At 31.2% G+C, this 20571-nt stretch overlaps 1 protein-coding gene across 2 annotated transcripts; it reads right to left on the bottom strand.

The window, feature by feature from the left end:
• Positions 1-4965: 4965 nt before the first annotated feature.
• LOC106759811 (E3 ubiquitin-protein ligase RGLG4) lies at positions 4966-20187 on the bottom strand. Of its 2 annotated transcripts, none has more exons than XM_014643156.2 (11): positions 19814-20187; positions 15264-15348; positions 14973-15113; positions 14771-14884; positions 13999-14096; positions 13832-13911; positions 6238-6346; positions 6001-6128; positions 5785-5914; positions 5292-5348; positions 4966-5202 (listed from the first exon to the last, which is right to left on the bottom strand). In XM_014643156.2, exons 1-11 carry the CDS (start codon positions 20150-20152, stop codon positions 5116-5118), a joined length of 1368 nt encoding a protein of 455 aa, XP_014498642.1. In that variant the 5' UTR covers positions 20153-20187; the 3' UTR covers positions 4966-5115. The 2 variants fall into 2 exon arrangements, with proteins under 2 accessions (XP_014498642.1, XP_014498643.1); XM_014643157.2 differs by having other exon boundaries at positions 6238-6343.
• Positions 20188-20571: the final 384 nt, after the last annotated feature.

Below are 20571 nucleotides of genomic sequence, written 5' to 3'. Positions count from 1 at the left end.
AAACCCTAAATCCAAAACCCTAAACCCTAAACCCTAAACCCTAAANCNTANANNNTANANNCTAAANCNTNAANCNTTAAACCNTAAACCCTAAANCCTAAANCCNAAANCCNNAACCCTAAACCCTAAACCCTAAANNCNNNAAACCCNAAACCCCAAACCCCAAACCCTAAACCCTCAACCGCACACTATAAACCCCAAACCTTAAACCGTAAACCCAAAAACCTAAACCCAAAACNCTAAGCTCTAATTCCTAAACCNAAAACCCTAAGCCCTAATTCCTAAACCCTAAACCTGAAACCCTAAACCCTTTTCCCTAATGCCTAAAGCCTAAAGCCTAAACCCTAAAATCATAAATCCGAAACCCAAAACCCAAAACCCAAAACCCAAAACCCTAAAACCAAAACCCTAAACCGTAAACTCAAAACCCTAAACCCTAAACACAAAATCCTAAACCCTAAACCCTAAAAATCCTAAAACCTAAACCTTAAACCCTAAACCATAAACCATAAACCCTAAACCCTAAACCCTAAACCATAAACCCTAAACCCTAAACCCTAAACCATAAACCCTAAATCCTAAACCCGAAACCCAAAACCCAAAACCCAAAACCCTAAACCCTAAAACCCTAAACCATAAATCCAAAACCTTAAACTATAAACCTTAAATCATATACCCTAAACCATAAAACCTTAAACCCTAAACCCTAAAACCAGAACCCTAAACCCTAAACTGTAAACCCAAAACCCAAAACCCTAAAAACCCTAAACCCTAAACCCCAAACCCCAAACCCCAAACCCCAAACCCCAAACCATAAACCCCAAACCCTAAACCATAAACCCAACACCTTAAACCGTAAACCCAAAAACCTAAACCCGAAACCCTAAGTCAAAAACCCTAAATCCTAAACCCTAAACCCAAAACCCTAAACCCTAAAACCTTACACCCGAAAACCCTAAACCCTAAACCTTTAATCATAAACCCTAAACCCTAAACCATAAAACCTTAAACCCTAAACCCTAAACCCTAAAACCAGAACCCTAAACCCTAAACCGTAAACCCAAATCCCTAAACCCTAAAGCCCAAACCCCAAACCCCAAACCCTAAACCCCAAACACTAAACCATAAACCCAAAACCCTAAACCGTAAACCCAAAAACCTAAACCCAAAACCCTAAGTCCTAAACCCTAAACCCTAAGCCCTAATGCCTAAAGCTTAAACCCTAAACCCTAAAACCATAAACCATAAACCCAAAACACAAAACCCTAAACCCTAAAACCAGAACCCTAAACCGTAAACCCTAAACCCTAAACACAAAACCCTAAACCCTAAAACCTAAACCTTAAACCCTAAACCATAAACCCTAAATCATATACCCTAAACCCTAAACCATAAAACCTTAAACCCTAAACCCTAAAACCAGAACCCTAAACTGTAAACCCAAAACCCTAAACCCTAAAAACCCTAAACCCCAAACCCCAAACCCCAAACCATAAACCCCAAACCCTAAACCATAAACCCAAAACCTTAAACCGTAAACCCAAAAACCTAAACCCAAAACCCTAAGCCCTAATTCAAAACCCCTAAACCCTAAACCCTAAACCCTAAACCCGAAACCCTAAACCCTAAACCCTAAAACCCAAACCCTAAACCCGAAACCCTAAACACAAAACCCTAAACCCAAAACCCTAAACACAAAACCCCAAAAACCCTAAAACCTAAACCTTAAACCCTAAACCCTAAACCCTAAACCATAAACCCTAAACCCATAAACCCAAAATCCTAAACCCTAAACCCTAAACCCAAAACCCAAAACCCTAAATCCTAAACCCTAAACCCTAAATCATATACCCTAAACCCTAAACCATAAAACCTTAAACCCTGAACCCTAAAACCAGAACCCTAAACCCTAAACCGTAAACCCTAAACCCTAAACCCCAAACCCCAAACCCTAAACCCCAAACCGTAAACTATAAACTCTAAACCTTAAGCCGTAAACCCAAAACCCTAAGCCATAAGTCCTAAACCCTAAACCCTAAACCCGAAACACTAAACCCTAAACACTAAACCCTAAAGCCTAAACCCTAAAGCCTAAACCCTAAACCATAAACCCCAAACCCTAAAACCAGAACCTTAAACCCTAAACCATAAACCCTAAATCCTAAACCCTGAACCCTAAACCCTAAATCGTATACCCTAAACCCTAAACCATAAAACCTTAAACCCTAAACCCTAAAACCAGAACCCTAAACCCTAAACCGTAAATCCTAAACCCTAAAAACCCTAAACCCCAAACCCCAAACCCCAAACCCTAAACTGTAAACTATAAACCCCAAACCTTAAACCGTAAACCCAAAAACCTAAACCCAAAACCCTAAGCCCTAAGTCCTAAACCCTAAATCCTAAACCCTAAACCTGAAACCCTAAACTCTAAACTCTAAAGCCTAAAGCCTAAACCCTAAACCCTAAACCCAAAACCCCAAACCCTAAAACCAGAACCCTAAACCGTAAACCCAAAACCCTAAACCCTAAACCGTAAGAACCCTTAACCCTAAACCCCAAACCCCAAATCCCTAAACCCTAAACCTTAAGCCATAAACCCAAAACCCAAAACCGTAAACCCAAAACCTTAAACCTAAAATCCTAAATTTAATAACTTTACGTAAGTACAAAATTTTGAAAATGAATGAATTTAATTATTTTATTTTAAAATGAAAATAAATTTCAATTAAGCTCCGAAAGTTTTTGTATCAGTTGTGTAAAATATTTTTCTAATTCAATCTTAAAAATATTCTTTATTTTTTAATTGTGCGAAATTTTCGTTACAAAAAACTAATTAACTACAAATGTATGCAAATATTATAATTAAGATTCTCAATCAAAAGTAAATGTTTAGGAAACAACGATTAAAACAAAATGTCCAATTAATCGAGAAATACATATTGAGTGGTCTAACTAAAATTATTAAATAATTCAAGATTCTCACTATTAATTTAACCTTTTAAAAAATTAATTACTCAATCTACACACAAACATAGTGGAGAGATGATGATTCAGATCTCCCACTGACTATCCTATTGTGAATAAATTGGTTAGTGAATGATAACAGAAAATGTAATCTTATACAACAAAATTTACCTTTATTCTGTTTTAAGATTGCCTCAACGGGTGATGACCGGGCTAGTTGACTTTTTAAGGTCGTCTTCCTTGCCAGATAAATTTCTTTTTTATATCGGGACATACTATAATGATTATCATAACAAACTGTAAGCTGCAGACAAACCATGATTAAGACGCTGAATTATGAAGTAGTAATTATGATCTTTAGTACTCTAAGAATGATCTTTAGTTCTCTAAGATGCAGAATTATGAAGTAGTAATTATGACAGAAAAAATGTTGGAGTGAGAGAAATGAAAGAGAAAGGGTTCAGAGGAATGAGGGAGGTGAGTAAGAGTTTCGGAGTTTCTTTTTTTTAGTTGAGAATGAAAATTATTTAAATGGCATTGACCTTAAAACTTAGAATCCATGATAAAATGAGGATATTTTTGTCTATTATAATCCGGTACACAGTGTTAAAACGTACCAACTGAAAAACAGGTGTACGCGTGTTAACAAACCCCATATATATATATATATATATATATATATATATATATATATATATATATATTGTTAATATATTTTTTCATATATATATATTTAACAGATGATCAATGGTTTTCACAAGTTCATAAAGTTCATATATGTTTGGATTATATTTACAATCAAGTCATAACAATCTTATATTTCTATATATAAAGAAAATTGATTTTTAAACAAATACGAAGTCATATCTTCAACTTCTAAAACTCTTAAGTATTTAAAGATTTTATATGATAAACGGTCAAGAAATAACATGCTCATGGTTATAATATTGTGATAGAGATTTAGAATACAACACACTTGCATTTTCAAGCATGCACAGGCTTTGTGAAATTTAGAAGAGGTTACTTCCTACACCACCCAACATTGCTCCTTGCACCATCATATACTAAAAATATATTTTTTTAATGAATTTTAAAATCCGTTAAAATTTTCAAAAAAATTTTAAGTGAATTTTTAAATCCATTATCGAAACATTTCTTAACAGATTTCAACATCCATTAAAGAAAAATTTCTTCAAAACATTTCGACATTTATTGAAAATTTGAAAAATTCTTTAAGAAATGTCGATGAAAAAAAGAAAATGAGGATATATGATTTTTTAAAATATAAAGAATTGTTTTGAAATTTAAAAGAAAATGTGGTAATACACATAACAATATGATATATAACCCTCAGTTTTAGAGTTGCTGAAACGATTGTGCGGAGGGTGGACCTTCACTGGGACACAGGGCTAGTCCCCCAATTTTTTTTTTATATTTATATAAATTAATATATATGATATGAATTAATGTTTTTAAAATTTTAATATATTTTATACATTTGATAACTACAAAATTTGTTATATATCTATATAAAGATTTTGACACATCTAAAATATTTGTTTAACAATCTGTCTTGGAGCAAAGTTCCATAATCTCGTATTATGTGATTGAATGATATTCTTATGCACTGTTTGCAAGAAAAGATATTTTATATATGTTTTAATTAAATTCTTATTGATATAGGTTAATTCCTAAAAGAGGTGTTGAATTAAGTGTTTTGTTTTAAATACGTTTTCCAATATTATTTTTAACATGTTATTACATCATTTATGTAATATTGAGTGATTGAATTTACAAAACTAATAATTAATTTTACATATAAATTTATCATACTAGCATGTCTATTAAAAAATTGGACGATAAACTAAAGGTAAACTAAAGGTAAACTAAATTTTTTTTTAATGTGTAAATGAAAATAAAATAATTGATAAAACTAAAAACATTAAAGTTGCTTACTTTTAAATATTTTTAACGAAACTCAAAGAGAGAAAAATGCAATTAAAGTAATAGATATACAGAGAAAGTGGCGAATTCATACTCCACACATCCATAAAGCATATGTTCACTTTTAGACTGTTATCAGCATGAACCCTAATTCGAATGCAAACTATGTATGTAATTAATGTTCTTCATTTTTATTACTTACAATCATCCACTGTACACCCTCAGACGAGTACTGATCCTCTCTCGACACATCGGACAATTAGTTAACTTGTATCCACAATCCTTGCATGTCTGTTTTTCCAAAATATTGTATAAATAATAATAATAATAATAATAATAATAAATAAATAAATAAATAAATAAAAATAATGATAACTCACCATGTGACCACACCCGAAGGCCAAGTCTCTTGGATTGGTCAAACAAACAGGACAAACCTGTACAATAGAATAATTAGATAGAAGACCAAATCAATCGTAAAGAACTTCAAAGTTTATTATTTTAGTTTTATCTTTTAATTTTAGGTTAAATATATGTTTTAGTCTCATATTTGTTTTCCATTCTCAATTAGGTCTTCATGTTTTTTTTTGTCCTAATTGCATCCTAATATTTGTAAATTTGAGACAATTAAGCCCTCTCCGTTAACTGGAACTAACATCGTAGGCCAATTGAGAGGGTTTAATTGTCTCAAATTTACAAATATTAAGATACAATTAGGACAAAAAAAAACAGGGAGGGCTTAATTGCCTCAAATTACAAATATTAGGATGTAATTGGGACAAAAAAAAACATGAGGACCTAATTGAGAATGAGAAACAAATACGAGGACTAAAACATATATTTAACCATTTTATATCCTTTTTTAAAGCATACCGATTGGTTGCTGTCATCGTTGGAGGTAGGTGGTGCAGTGGTGGGAAGACGAGCTAGTGATGGTGCAGGCCTAGAATAGGGTAAAGGAGGAGCTTTTGGAACTATTCTCTTTGCTCTTCCTGTCACACGTCTATTCTCCAAAACCACAAAAAATATACACAATCAAACATAACATATATGTTCATTTCATTTTTTAATCTCTATTTAGGATCATACCCTAGTATTCCAAATTCCATGGTTGCTTTATATTGGAATGGAATCTCCATGAGAGCAGCCAAAGCAAAAGCTGCTTCTTTCTCCGAGGGGCTTATGTTTCTCGACATTATTTCCGTGAAATTAACAAACTGCACACACCAAAGGGAATTATGCCTAGGTTCAATTAAAATTATTTAGAAAATAAATAACATAATTATGTTTTAAATATTTGTTGCTGGGTAATAGGTTTTGTTATACCTGAAAATTGTCATAATCGCGTGCAGGTATCCTGTCATCGAACTTTCTCATGTCTTCCCAAGGTCCATCACCAACTCCAACTAGAACTATTGCAAGAGGATATGCACTGCTATCACAAATACAAAAATAAATAAATAATATATATTATATAATCAAATCATCAAACTCTCGAGTTAATTCTTTAAGTGAGTTTTAAGATCCTAAATAAAGAAAATTAACTAATCCACCATTAGTAACTTTAGTAAATTTGGGAAATTATTTAAACTCGTATGAATATTCTCAACATTTAAGCATATTAAACTTTATAGGTCCATTTGTCATAATCTATCAGCTTCTTCTTGCACCTCCCTTTTTTATTTCTGCACCGCCATATACTTGAGCAAGTTATCGTTTACCCTCTCTTTCTCCTATGCAGAAGAGAGTTAAGATTAGAGGTGTGGTGGGAGGAAAGTGAGGGTTAATATGCATAGGCAGAAAGGAGAGGATTGAGGTGCAGAAGAAGAGAGATGCATGCCGACTTTATTAAAAACATAGTAAAGGGTAAAATGGGAATATTGATATTATGAGGATATGGGGAGAAAAACTGGGAGTGAAGGAAGAAAGAGTCTTTGTAACAACCCACAAGACTGGTAGAACGGGTCATCCATTCACTCTATGACCCACATACATTTTCTTAATATTTTATTGTTATGTATAATTATTTATATGTTTAACATAATTAAATATTTTCATTCATTATTTATTAACACTATATATTTATTAACATAAATTTAGATTTTATTTTAATATATTTCTTTCATGAAATGTTTCTTTATTTACTTACAATAAGTAGCTTTTTCATGATAAATTTAAATTTAAGATTAAAAAAAATATTTAATTAATTTTTTTTATATATTTTTTAAAATTTATGCATGCATAAATTCAAAATTATAAAGGGTATGTTACACCTATTCACTCATAAGTTTTACAGGGATTAATTCATCTTCTTCTTCTTTTTATTTAAGTAGACCGGATGTGAAATGAGTTAAAATAGATAAGTTCTTATTGTCTTTTGTAACTAAAATACTAATTATGAATCATATAAAAAAGAAATCACAAACATATAACTCACAAACTAAGATATAACTAGGTCAAATTATTTTGTTTATATTAACTTATATTCAAACTATTAAATCTTTACTTAGTGTGTAGAACAAAATAATTACATGTTAGTTAAAAACATACAACTAACTAAAATACAAAAATGTTTATAAAACTTACTCTTTCACTCTGAATCATCATATGCATCTTGCTAATAGCTTAGTTTAAAGTTATAAAACATGATTTATAACTACCAAACGACCTTTCTCAATAATAAACAAAGTTTATAACAAATACATTATAGAAAAAAAAATCATTGCATATATTTACAAGTAGTTTTAATATTACCTTTTATATTTGGTAAGTTTGTACTAGATTTTTAGCAAAAAAGTTTTGATAGAACCTATACCAAGTGAGTTCCTGGTGTTGGAGTAAGTATTCTTATAATGATATTGTTCATACAATTTAAAGGGTACAACATGTGAAAGACTTACAAAATAATTTTTCTATTGAACAATTAGATGACATTAAGGATAAAATCTATATGGAAGGTGAAATCTTAAAGTTGGTGAGGGAAAGTATATTAATAATGAAAGCAGACAAAATCAAGACAAATTTATATGTTTTTAAAAGATATGTTGCAAGAAATAGACACAACATTTGCATCAACAAGTTAATAAGAAGCTATGATGATGTGGCATTGTAGACTTAGTCATATGTCACCAATATGAAAATTCCCATGGAATGTAATCTTTTACCCAAACACAAAAAGGTTGTTTTACCTTTTTATGATCACTTTTGTAATAAGCAAACAACATAGATTGAGGTTTATTAAAATGGCTACTAAAAGCACAAACATGCTAAACTTGATTCATTTAGATGTGTGAGAATCATTGATATTATCTCTCGAAGAAGTAAAAATATTTTGTAGCACTCATTGGTGATTACTCTAGAATACTGTAGATGTATCCCTCGAGGAAGTTAGATGTGTTTCTAGTATTTAAGGAATTCAAAACGCGAGCAGAGCTTGAAATTGAAAAACGAATCAAATGCTCGAGGAGAGATAATGGAAGAGAATATATAGGTGGAGATTTTGTTTGGTATTCTTCAAGTAAGAGGGTATTAAGACACAATTTTATATTTCACATACATCTCTACAAAATGGTGCAATAGAGAGGATGAATAGATTTATCCAAAATAAAACAAGAGTTATACTAAATACAACATGAATTGTCAAATCGTTTTAGGCATAAGTAGTTAAAAAAATTTCCTATTTAATAAATTGATCACCTTCAACAATGATAGGTTTGAAGACATTAATGAAGAGCTGGAATGACAAACCAACTGATTCCTTGCATGTATTTGTTTGTCTTATGTACATGGTGTAAAACACACAAGAAAAAACAAAGTTGGATCTAAAATAAAAGAAATGTATACTTTTAAGTTATGTTGACAATGTGAAGGGTTATCGTTTATGTAATCCCACTATTCACAAGGTTGTTGTTACAAGAGATGTAGTTGTTGTTGGAAATCCAAGTGTGAGTCTAAGTCCCATATTGGTAAACATGAGAAAGTAGAGCACCATATAAAGGTGAAGACACATTAGTCCAGTGCCTTAAGGTTTTAGGTTGAGAGTGATGTCAATCCTTTATGTGGTTGGGCTTAGGTCTCATTGGTGTTGTGTCTCCCTAGTGAACCCCCTACCTAGAAAAAACCTAACTAGTCGTATAAGAGTCGATGGTTAATCTTTGTGACTGGTTGGGAATATTGGGAATACTTCCACGGAGATGAATACAATATGGTCCTTGTATCGAAAGTCTTCCTAGACAAAGGTGCAGGTAAGTGTGTCCCGTTAGAGTGAACAACGGTACAAAAATGGTGGTTGGGAATGTTTCCTCGTGAGAGAGGTTGTTGGAAATTCAAGTGTGAGTCTAAGTCCCACATTTCATAGAAATGAAAAAGTGGAGCATCATATAAAGGTGAAGATCCATTAACCCATTGCCTCAAGGTTTTGAGTTTAAAGTGGTGTCAATTTCTTAATTATGTGGTTGAACTTAGGTTTTATTAGTGTTGTATCTCTCTATTGAACCTCCTCCTAGAAAAACCTAACAGTTATGCTCCAAACAAAAGACTTTAAGAATAAGAAAACTCGATTTGCAGGTTAACCAAATATATGTATGGTTTAAAAGAAAACACGTAAGTGTTGGCACAAGAACTTTGATTCCTTGACAATTAGGCCTAGTTGGGTAGTGAGAATATTTTTATCATCTTTGTTGTATTTGATGATACGGTGGTATGCCTTAAAAAACTTGAATCTATGAATTGAAAATACAATTTTATAGGATGTTTCATATGAAGGATTTGAAACCATTAAACAATATTTTATGGGAGTAAATTCATTGAGACAAAAAAAGATAGAGAAATTTAACTTCCTTACAAGAACTCCTTGTTAGAAATCTTGTGATTCTTCAAGATTACCAGCCAATTTCTATCTTTATTTCCTCTCAATTTTACGTTATCCTCAAGTATTAGTTCTAACGATAAAGCAAAAAGATGTAAAAGTCTCGAGTACAATCAACATCAATGGTAGGAAGTCTCGTGTATGTTATGATTTCTACAAGACTAGAAATTTACGAGTAGTGAATGTTGGGAAAATCTCAAGATACACACACTCAGATATTTTTCTCAAATTAAGTCTTGTTATTAATTGATAATTGAAGGGCTTTAAATAGCCATGATAGTTACAATATTATGGAAATAAAAATAAAATCTGAAAATAAAATATTAACTGACTTAAAAATAAGATCTCCTTACCCTATCATAAAATAATATTCTACCTAGATAAACAGAAAATCATAACTAACCATCCCTATTTTATCTCTATCAAATCAAACCAAATATTACCAAACTCAAAACTAATAAAATAATAAATTTCAAATTTAAGTTTATCCCAACAAACTCTCCCATAAACTTAAATTCTTCCTTCCTTGCTTTCCATGTGCATCATCCCACACCGAGTTTGCTTCTTCTCTCCAAGATTTTCAGCTCTAGTTCATACAACCGGTTCTTCTTTGCTTTTACCTGGGTTGTTAGACAACCATGCTTATCCTTTAAGTATAATACCTGATTTTTCATAAAAATTGAATTACCTTTTTCAATTATTTGAACCATGCTTAAGATATTGCTCTTCAACCCCAGAACATAATAAACATCCTTAATATCTCCTACTTGTCCATTATTCTGAATTTGCCGAATTGTTCCAAGCCCTTTCATAGCCACCTTAGAGTCATCTCCAAAGGACACAAATTTGCCCTCCACCTTGGTGAGTTCATAAAAAAAGTTCTCGTTCCCACACATATGATTGTTTGCCCCAGTATCTAGATACCATACTGAGTTGGTAGAAATCTCATCAGCCTTCATCTCTTCTTCATCTTCTTCCCTAGATGCTTTCTCTTCCTTTTCAGGAGTCATCTTCCTCAGCTCCTCAAGCTCAACCCTCTATTTATTCATAATTTCATTAGCTTCATTTAGAAGTCTCCCTATTCGTTGAATCTCTTCATCTTTTCCTTTGAGTTCTTTCTTTAGGTTTTCCTTCTCCACAATTGTTGCATCCTTTACCGAGATCACTTCATCCATTGTTGGGATTGGGCTCTCTATGTCCACTACATTTGAGCTCTTTGCCATCAACAATTCTTCTGCATCTTCTTTTGCATCTTCAGTAACGAGATTCGTCTCCCCCTTTGTCTCGGTCTTGCAATCTTTTGCAAAATGATCAAACTTGCCACAGTTGTAGCACCTTCTTGCCCAACACTCGTTTTCATAGTGACCGTACTTGCCACACCTAAAACACTCTGCCCTTGACCGATCTCATCGGTCTTTTCCTTGTCTTCGGTCATGCCAATTCTGCTGACCGATTTGATCTTCATTGCCTCTACCACGTCCACCTCGTCCTCGGCCTCCTCGCCATCTTCCACCAGGACCTCGGCTCTGAGTAATCCGAGATTTATTTGAGTCAAACTGTGTCTGTAGTAGTGCTTGATTGTCGGGTTCAACATGATCATCCCAACTCCTTCTCCTTTGTTCATGGGCTTCTAATGACCCAGCAAGTTCATCCATTGTGAGAATAGACAAGTCCTTCGATTCTTCGATGGCGCACACGATACTTTCGAAATCTTTTGTAAGAGATCTCAAAATTTTTCCCACAACCCGGCTAGATGGCATTTGTTCTCCATTCCTGCCGAGTTGGTTGGCCATCTTCTCCACCCGAATTATGTACTTGGTTATATGCTCTTTGGGCTTCATCTTCAACTGTTCAAACTCTCCTCTGACCCATCTCTTGCACGTGTTTTCTTCAATGTTGCTATCTGTGCCACCGTCTGATCTTCGTTCGCATCAGGCTCAACGAACCCTTCTTCCACCATATCCCAAACGTCTTGGGATCTCGATAATGCCTTCATCTGTAGGCACCAATTATCATAATTGGTTTTTCTCGTCAATTGTGGCACACTCATACCATTGACAACCTTTGCCATCTCTCACAAAAAAAAAATCAAGCACTCACTTTTTCTCTCACGGTGTTTGACTCTCTCTTTTTCTCTCTCTCGGTACTCAGAGCATAAAGCTTTGATACCACTGTTGGGGGGAGGTTCGACACATACATACATCTCCACACATGGTAAGATATTGTCTGTTTTCGGCCAAGCCCTCACGGGTTTGCTTTTGGTACTACTCCAAAAGGCCTCTCATCATTGGAGGTATCTGTGTGTATTTAAACCCTTGACCAACTCTTCTTTTACTCGATGTGGGACTTTGTTTGCATCCCAACATCCTCCCTCAAACAAAGGACTATGGTCTTTCCTCCCCCGCTGCGGAAGTCTTTTTCATCCTTGAGTACACCATGGTCACACACGGAGCATTTCTCTTTTGCCCTCACGATCCACGGTCACAATGAGCATCTATTGCTCTCCCCACCTCTCATGATTCATCCGGTGGCCACTGGCCTCCTGCCTGACTCACCTGATCATGGGGGGACGTACTTGTCTGAGCCCGGTCACCAGACCTGAACCATGGGCTCTGATACCACTGTTGGGAAAATCTCAAGATACACACTCAGATATTTTTCTCAAATTGAGTCTTGTTATTCATTGATAATTGAAGGGCTTTAAATAGCCATGATACTTACAATATTATGGAAATAAAAATAAAATCTGAAAATAAAATATTAACTGACTTAAAAATAAAATCTCCTTACCCTATCATAAAATAATATTCTTCCTAGATAAACAGAAAATCATAACTACCCATCCCTATTTTATCTTTATCAAATCAAACCAAATATTACCAAACTCAAAACTAATAAAATAATAAATTTCAAATTTAAGTTTATCCCAACAGTGAAATGGTCAGTAGATTCATGAAGAATTTGGGTAGACAGTAATGAAGTGTTATTAAGAGATCCTTAAATACACCGAAAGAACCTTAGGTGTTACATTATCTTTAAGAGGATTAAAATTTGTTGCCAAAGATTATGTCATTCAAATTTTGCAAAGTAATCTTGATAAATTATACTTGTTGCCAAAGTGGAGATCAATTATTGACTATGTGTTTATACTTGTTGTGAAGACAATTAGTTGATTAGCTAAGTTATAGGGTGTTGTACCTTTGTCTACTATAAAATTTAAGTACATGGTGGTTATTGAAGCTTTAGAAGCAAGTTATCTGGATGCAAAGGTTAATGAACAAATTCAAATATGAGACTCAAAAGCTTGTTGTATATGGTGAGTTAGAGTGTCTTGTACATTGTAAGGAAACATGTCTTTCATTGTAGGAGAAACCACATAGGCATTCACTACCACTTTGTTTGAGAAGTAAAAGAGGAAGGAAGTGTAGATATGAAAAAAAAAATTCACACCAATAAAAATTAACAAGTTTAGGTGGATTCATTCTTTGCCAATCAGAAAAATAAGTAATATAATAACAAATAATAAGCACTTAGTGTAAACATTTGATTAATTTTATCAAAATCTTAAATGAGAGAATATGAGAAGAAAAGTTTCACATAAGGAGAATTTACTTGGAAGCTTATTTTCATGTGATAAAGGAGTAAAGTTTTTTTCTTAGTAAAAGAGATGAAAATCTCTTCTTTTTTTCTATTGCTTTAGTGGAAAATTAGTTTATCATTTTAAGTTATTCTTATAGTTTTTTGTCTTTAATTTTCAAGAAATGATATTATTATTTTCTTTTTTTAGAGTTAGAGAGAAAGATATATAATTTTTCTCTCAAAATTATATTATTGTCTTTTTTCTGTTTTGTTTCTCTTTTCTATTTCTATTTCTTATAATATCTATTTTCTTTGTTTAAAAATAAAGATGTATAAGAAAGAAAGAAAAAAAAACATCTTGATTATCAAGACAATGATACTTCTATTATAAGTTTGTAGATATAACTTATAATATTCTTCATTTCAATTATAAAAACAATATTCTTCATAAGGACTGATTTAAGTTATATCTACCTTGCATCAACGATTGCTTTGATTGTCTTCTCCTCCTGAGGACTTAGTTCTCCATCTCCAGTGTTGACACTTCTAGTAACCTTAAAATCAAAGACATTTATGCTAATAAGATTTAAGATTAAATCTAATAATATTAAACACACATGAAGGAAACTTTAATTTAATACCTGGCCATCAGCAACTATAACCAACACATGGAATTGGCCACGGCTTTTCTCAACTATGTCTATGGCAGCTTCAATCACAGGAGCATAAGAAGTTGGTCCTTCATACAAAAATAAAAGGGAAGCATTCCTTCAGCCATGAATCTTAACCAGTTTAATTAGGAATACAAAATGATTTTAGTGTTTTAAAGGTATCTTAGAACTCAATGTATTAAGAAGTGGATTTAAATCTAATCCAATCCCATAAAACTGACTTATAAGGTAAGGTTTGCACCCATTTATATATTATAATTTAACCTTATCTCTAATGGATGAAACAAAATGTCGACATAGATCTCGCTAGGATAGGCTCTAACCATTGTTCTGATACCATATTAAAAAGTAAATTTAAACCTAACTCAATCCTACAAAACCGACTTGTAAAGTGAGATTTGCACTCACTTATATATTATAATTTGGTCTTATCTTTAGACGATGTGAGACTTTCAACACAATGTTAGACCTTATAACTAGTGACATTCACTTCCAATGAAACATGAATTATTCATATTAGGAATCATTTACACCATAGTTAACCCAAAACCTTAAAGTTTAAGATTGGAGGTTTTTTTTCTTTTTTTTTCCTTATATATCAACTTAATTTTTTTATTCTTATTCGGATCTTTCAACTCATTTGGAGTTCTAACATGTTATAACTATCCACAAATTCTCTAGCACAAAAGCAGTAACATCATGAAGAACAACACTACTACAAAAGATTAAGGATGATAATGACCTGAAAGTTTCAAGTTTGGAACTATTTTCTGGTAGCAAGCCAAGACTTCCTCAAAGCCATGGCAAGGTGAATGATGACTGTGAAAGCTAAACACTTCTTGATCATGGGTAGTAGCTGCATCATGATACAAGTTGAGGTAAATCTTAAGCTTGAAAAACTATTCTTGATTCATGATTTGTGTGGTTTAAGGATTAGGCATTACCATCACCAAAGCCAAAGCATGGAATCAAGTTGTCATCATCAAAGGGAGCCAAAGTCTTGCCAATAATAGAGATAGCCTTCTCATAAGGATTAGGAGTAGTTCCAATAGCATGCAGGCTTCTTTTATTGAATGAGATTCTGCCTTCATTCACAAAGAAATCATTTCATAAATTAAAGAAACTATAAGCAAACGAAATCCCATAATTTATCACCAAAGAAGTCCATCTTTGACCAACTTTAGTTCTCAAATCATGCTTCATATCTAAATACTTGTTCATGTTCTATAACATACCAGTCCATTCATTACTCTTTGTAAAATCAATTCCAAGGATGAGATTTGAGGATTCTAATCCTTCTTTCCTTAAGGCTGTTGTCACCTGCACAAGTTAAAAAGGGATAACAAATTTTCATGAAATTCGCTCAAATTAACATTTACAAAGTTCTTGGAAATAGTATTCTTGTTCTAAGAAATTACTCAAGCTTTCTAAGTCTGTCTTATATCTTATTTTATATCTAATTCAACCTTATTTTTAGAAGATTAAATTTTTTTCATTTATATATAGTAAATTTTATTATGTCTAATCACTGTAAGATCTTTCATCTATTCAATTATTACTATAAAGGTTTTAAAAATTCATTGATACAAACAATTTTATGGGAAGTTATCGGTGACTTATCCATAAAATTGAAAAAAGAGAATGAGAGAGGTTGTGAGTTTAGCTCTCCTATTAACACTTGGAAATTATAAAGTTAGTTTGACAAGTTTGAAAAAAAAATGAAATAGGTTATGAATTCAACTCTCATAATAACAAAAATACTAATAACCAATATTTACCAATAAAAAAAAAGAAAAAAAAAACAATTATTTGGTTTTCCTTCAACATATTTGGTGAAATTGGTTTTGTTTTGTATCATTTCTTGGAATATTTTTTTTGCATGTTATGACTGGTATAACTCGTAGTAATGACAAAGTATGAAACATGCTTTGGAAAAAGTAGTTTGGCATCATTAATCATAAGAAAGCAAGTTCCATTTTCTTTAGCCATAATTGCATAATATAAATATCTTTCATAGTCATTTTAAGTCTAGTTAATCTTCATAAAATTATTATTTGTAAAATGTAGATTGCCCTTCACTTATATAATACAAATTGGATGAGATCACTAACAATATTAAAAAAAAAACTAACACTAAATAAATTAATCATATTCAATTCAAAATCTTAAAAAAAAGATAATAAGTTTGTATGGTTTTTATTTATATTTACTTAATATTTCAGCTCCCACCTCAATTGGTAACCATATATCCTTTTGCACACTGGTGTGTGAAAGCTGGAAAAACAGTGTGTATAATATGTTTGTAGTAAGGTTGACGCTTGACCTGCACAAGATGGTGTGTACCATGCAATGACTCCGAGGTCCATTAGTGCCGTTATTCCCACGATCAACAACATTTACGGATTTTATTATATCTCTATTTTTAATGATGAGTATGAAATTTAAATACAATTTTCTCCTATAATCTTCTCACCTTTATTTTCAAAATAAAATTATGAAGGATTTTAGATTTTAAAATAAATATGATGGTTGATTCTAATAATATTATCTCAACAAAATTCATAAACAGATTTTAAAATTAAACTTTCTAAATTAAAATTTCGAATTTGAGATGGATGATTATTTATTTCATATGACCAATGACACATTTACTATTCATCTATAGCTATATAGGTTGAATATGGATTAAACATTTGTTTTGCAATTAATAAAACATTAAGAATCATTACTTTTCTACAACAGAAAATATATTTGTATTGTTTTTATTCATTAAAATATCTATGCAATAAAAATATTAAAAGAATAAGGGAGAACTATAATAGTATAACTCCTGAAAATTCCAAGAAGATGTCTGAATGGAAAATTAGCGGTTGCACTTTAATATGAAAATGAATAACTATTCCATCGGTAACTCATTTTTGGAAAAAAGTTGCTAATTTCTTGGATACAAAGAACTTTAGAAAAGGAAAATGTTTGGTTGGATAGAGATGATATAATATATGAAGATATTATCAATGCAATATAATTAATATGATAGATATCGATTTTTAGAAAGTAGCATGGACGTGGAAGTCATGAATTAATACCTATGATCAATTTTGGAATAAGATTTTTTTTTTTTTTCATCAGAAATTGGAAGAAGATTTTTACAATTTCTAATAAAAGAAAAACTAAGATATTATAATTTAAGGAATAAATAAAGAGATATTAGAAATTATAAGTTCTACCAAATTATTAAAAAAATCGAAGGAGTTATAGCAAGGAAAACATGATAATATGCATTCCATAATAGATGCTTTCGTCATATTATAGATAAAATGAGTCTTAAATTGGCTGTTCGCAAGAAATAATGTTATTTATTGTTGTGGTTGGGATGTGATTCACAAGTTCTAGTGTAAGTAAATAAAATGAAACCTAAACTTTTTAATGAAATGAAACAAAACATTGTAGATGAGATAAAGAAAAGATGTTTTAAAAGAACAAAATACTGTGAATTTACCAAATTCAAAACTTTTATCTTATAAATAGATAAGTGATATAAAAATATTAATGTTATACACTTATTTATGTTGCTTTTTTTACTTGCTTTTATATTATATTTAGAGTTTAAAATTATTTTTTATTGTATTGTCTTTTTTATTTATTTATAGAGTTTAACATTTTTTTTGGACTTAAATTTATTTAGATTTGAATTAGAAAAAAATTGTTATTTTTTTAGAATTAAAAAAACTTGTAATTCATTGAACTAGTGAATCAATTAGTTTAATTTAACAATCCGTGGTAGGTTAGGTTGGGTTCAAATTTTTCAGCTCACTAATAAGTGAGTTGGGTTGGTTCGGTAAGTAGTCAACCCGTGATAGGCCGAGCTAGATGGCTCGTTTTGGCAACACTAAATATATTTAAATTACAAGTTTTTGTGATTAATTATTGCATTGACTTTGCTTAGTCTTCATTGGAGATTTCATATTAACTAAAGATAAAACAATTTTATAGTATATATGAAAACCTCACATTTTATTTTGTAGAGTACAATCAGGCTTAAAGTCTACTTTTTAACATTGTATTAAATAATAAATTAGAGTCTATTCTAGTGAAAATTGTTGTTTGTTTGGCTTATTGTACCATTTGTTATTAGGAGATTTGTTGTTTGTTTGGTATATTGTTCCATCCATTATTGGACCATTACTAAACTATCCATTATTGTCTAGTATTACGTTCAATATGCATATGTCTCAATGTAAGGGGAGTGTTGGAGATTCCACATTGAATAAAGATAAAAACAATTTCATAATATATAGTATGAGTACAAAATTTATCTTACAAACCAATTTTATAAGATTGAGTTAGACTTAAAATTTACTTCTTATCATTAAAAAAGTAATATGGTAAAAAATGTGATAAGTTCTTGAACCGAGAATCTTTTCTACCATTCTTTTCAAAGTTCATCAAACAAACTTTATATCTCCAAAATGTTAATGGAAAGAATTTCATTTCACTCTTTCTTCCATACCCACCACTAAATCAATCTTATATCTTCTTCTTATTAGTATTTGTAACACTTAGGTGGATTAAAATTTAAATCCTTTACCATTTACTTATTTTTAACTTTAAACTTTTAATTTATATTTGCTAATAAATCTTATTTTTATGCTTGAAGTAAATGACTAGAAATCACATTAAAAATATAAAAAATGTAATTCTGCATGATAAATCTTAAAAATCAATTCCTTATTAAAGAATAAAATTAAAAAATAAATGCATAAAAAGTGAATCCTCTCATATAATGTAAAAAGTATAGATAAGAAAATCTCAATACGGATTATTTTCAACTTCAAATAAATTTACATATTTATTTTCACATCAAAAGAATATGACTTGCGATAAACACATGTTATTATAAATAAGAACTACTGAACCACATCATGAGAGTAATTGCATTGTACTTAAGAAATTAACCTTGCAATTTATTTCGTGTCTACTTCTTACTTTGGCTTGTTAATCAACCATGAATATGTCTATTAACAATCATATAAATCTAATTTTCTTAAAAAAAAAATAGAACATTTTTCAGCCACGTTTTAAAAAAGAAGGGAAACATCTATCTTCAAACAAAATGTAAAATCCATTAATATGGACAAAAAAAAAACGACTCTGACGTTATATATTATAAAGCATAACAAAGTCTCTCAAATAAAATAAACCGACAAAAGAAAGCGAAACTAGAATCTTGAAGACAGAAAACATCGTATATATATATTCTTAATTATGGAATAAATATTATTCTTCAAATTTATTAACTTTTCTCTCTCTCTCTCTCTCTGAATGTCTATGGTGTATTTATTTTCATATTTGAAATAAATAAATTTAAAAAATTGAAAGTGTAATTTGTCAATTATTTTAATTCAAAATTTCACATTCGAACATGACCATGGGAGAAACAAAATAATAATTTGTCCTCTTAAATATTCCAAGCCTTAAACCAGTCTTAACTTTCTAAATTTTCATTCATCACTAAATATTTTAATTATTTTTTGTGATTATCACGTTATTTCTTTTAAATACGTTGAAATTTTAAATTGTTATAATAATTCATTAATAATCTCATGGCGAGGCACACAAATGCTTTGGTTGAAAGAGTTTGGACATATTAAATAAGAGAGACAAAAAGTGTTTCTCAGGAAGTATTTTGAAGAGGTACCATATGATTTTTATAATTATTTTTTTTTTAATTATTTAAGAGATTAATCTGGTAAATAAAATTATAACAGATAAAATGAAGTGATACCTGTTCAAGGGTAGAGAAGTTGTCACGGATAAGAGCATACTTTTTGGCTGCAGATTGCTTTTTGTCCATGACTGAAGAGCTCTGCTTAGAGTCAACTCTCAGAAAACTTGGTTTCTTGGAAATGGATCGTGATCGCACCGGTGGTGGTGGTGCCGTCGAAGAAGGTGGTTCCAGAGATGGATATAATATTGGTGGTGGCAAGGACGAAGATATTTGCGATGGAAAATTGGGTGGTAAACCTCTTGTGGTCACGTTAGTGAAGATTCTTCCACCTCTTCCTTTATCATAGCTTGAACTATGACTGCTATCCTTTTTATTTTTGCCAAAGAGGTTACCCATAGCATCTTCAACTAGGTTGCTCCAAAACAGAATTAAAGGTATATATATGTAACAAAAGTATGTGTTAGGGATAAGATAAGAGCAAAATATTGGGTATTGTATTTATATAATGTGAAACGAAAGGAGTAAGAAGGTTCTTCCAACAAAATATACTAAAAATAAAAGGTTGATTGAAGGAGCATAAAGAAAAATGAGTTGGGAATATGATTCTTTTCCCTTTATATTTTTTTCTTGGGAGATTTGCACAAGTTGTACTACTCTTGTCACTCAATCAAGAGGCTCAGGAATTTAACTAGTGGCAATGACCTTGCGTGTTGAAGGGTGCGTATATAATGAACGAATGAAGTATATAAAACTTTAATTCTTTTTCTTTGGTGATCAAAGGGTCTTTGATCTCGAAGTACACAATACTGAATTAC

Source organism: Vigna radiata, chromosome 5, assembly GCF_000741045.1.
Source record: "Vigna radiata var. radiata cultivar VC1973A chromosome 5, Vradiata_ver6, whole genome shotgun sequence".
NCBI lineage: Eukaryota > Viridiplantae > Streptophyta > Magnoliopsida > Fabales > Fabaceae > Vigna > Vigna radiata.
Note: the sequence above shows the minus strand (reverse complement) of the source record. Positions and strands in the feature narration are given on the sequence as shown.

Bases quoted from the DNA above. Each gene is read 5' to 3' on its own strand.
- LOC106759811 (XM_014643156.2), bottom strand. From the start codon at position 20,152: ATGGGTAACCTCTTTGGCAAAAATAAAAAGGATAGCAGTCATAGTTCA. The intron at 15,349-19,813 runs GTATCACTTCAT...TAACTTGTGCAG, and splicing joins ACTTCTCTACCCTTGAACAG to GTGACAACAGCCTTAAGGAA. The intron at 13,912-13,998 runs GTATTAAATTAA...TTTGATTTTAAG, and splicing joins TTATAGTTGCTGATGGCCAG to GTTACTAGAAGTGTCAACAC.